This window comes from Emiliania huxleyi (genome assembly GCF_000372725.1).
Source record: "Emiliania huxleyi CCMP1516 unplaced genomic scaffold EMIHUscaffold_286, whole genome shotgun sequence".
NCBI lineage: Eukaryota > Haptophyta > Isochrysidales > Noelaerhabdaceae > Emiliania > Emiliania huxleyi.
The window spans coordinates 24,553-25,552 of NW_005199885.1; the positions used below are offsets into that span (position 1 = coordinate 24,553).

General features: G+C 61.5%; 1 protein-coding gene across 1 annotated transcript in view; it reads right to left on the minus strand.

The window, feature by feature from the left end:
• Positions 1-245: 245 nt before the first annotated feature.
• Positions 246-1,000, minus strand: part of EMIHUDRAFT_239291 (hypothetical protein) — a gene marked incomplete at both ends in the record, with an annotated part of 3,278 nt that continues 2,523 nt past the window's right edge. The window contains 3 exons of the mRNA XM_005776034.1: positions 246-275; positions 368-406; positions 496-972. Of these exons, the coding sequence (XP_005776091.1) occupies positions 246-275; positions 368-406; positions 496-972 (546 nt within the window). The remainder of the gene's footprint in view (positions 276-367; positions 407-495; positions 973-1,000) is intronic.

Genomic DNA, 1,000 nt, shown 5'->3' on the forward strand with positions numbered 1-1,000 from the left:
CAGCCCGCGCGGCAGGGCCGCGGGAGGACGCCGCCCGTGGCCTCCCGCGCGAGGGCGGAGGCCGCGCGAGACCCGAGTGACTTATTACGTCAGTAATGATATATTCATTATTACATTAACTCCCTGCCGTTTAGCGTTTTCTATACATTTTGTTGTAAATTCTATACATTTAGCTGCGCAAATACAGATCCCGACTGCTCACAGTGGGGATGAGAGAGAGTCGTCTCTAATATGTTAGCTCGTCGTTACGAGGAAGCCTCATTACATAAAACGCCCTATGCCAACGCAGCGCACTCCTGGAAGTGGTTAGCGCGATCCAACCCTTGCCGCTTGAGCCGAACTGCAAAGTTGCTCGTCACCTCTACACCTGCTCCACCTCTGGCACCTGCTCCAGCTGCGAATCCTCCTGGGCGGCAGGTAGATTGAGACGTCGGCTTGCAAAAGAGCAGCCTCCGTGATCAGGGAGCGGAGCTCGGCCTCGCTCGCCGCGGCGACATCGAAGCCGGGGGAGAGAGGCGGCGGGGACGGAGGCGTAAACTGCGAGAAGGAGACGTCGTCCAGCGCCATGTCCGACCTCCAGCCCGGCCCCGTCCGGCCGTTGAAGCGCACCTTCGTCGTCGAGGCGGGTAGGATCACTACCGCTTCGAGCCAGCTATTGCCCTGGTCGCCGGTCCTGCCCCAGAGCGTCGACCAGCCCGTCTCGGTGCCGTTGGCCTCGATGGAGAGGGTGCCCATGTTGGAGCCGTACATGTGGTAGAAGAAGGAGAGGGTGGCGTCCTGCTGGAGCGAGAAGAGCGGGCTCTCGAGCTGGTGCAGCGTGTCGTAGATTCCAGATGCCTCGGTGAAGAGGTAGTAGCCCGAGCCGGTGGTGTGGTCGCCGCTCGGGCCTGTGCTAGACGATGGAGTGCCGCCGCTCCTGCGGGTCCAAGAGTACCCGTCCGGCGCGGTGTCGGTCCAGGCGCAAGTGTCGCCCTCGAAGTCGCAGCTTATCATGTCGGGT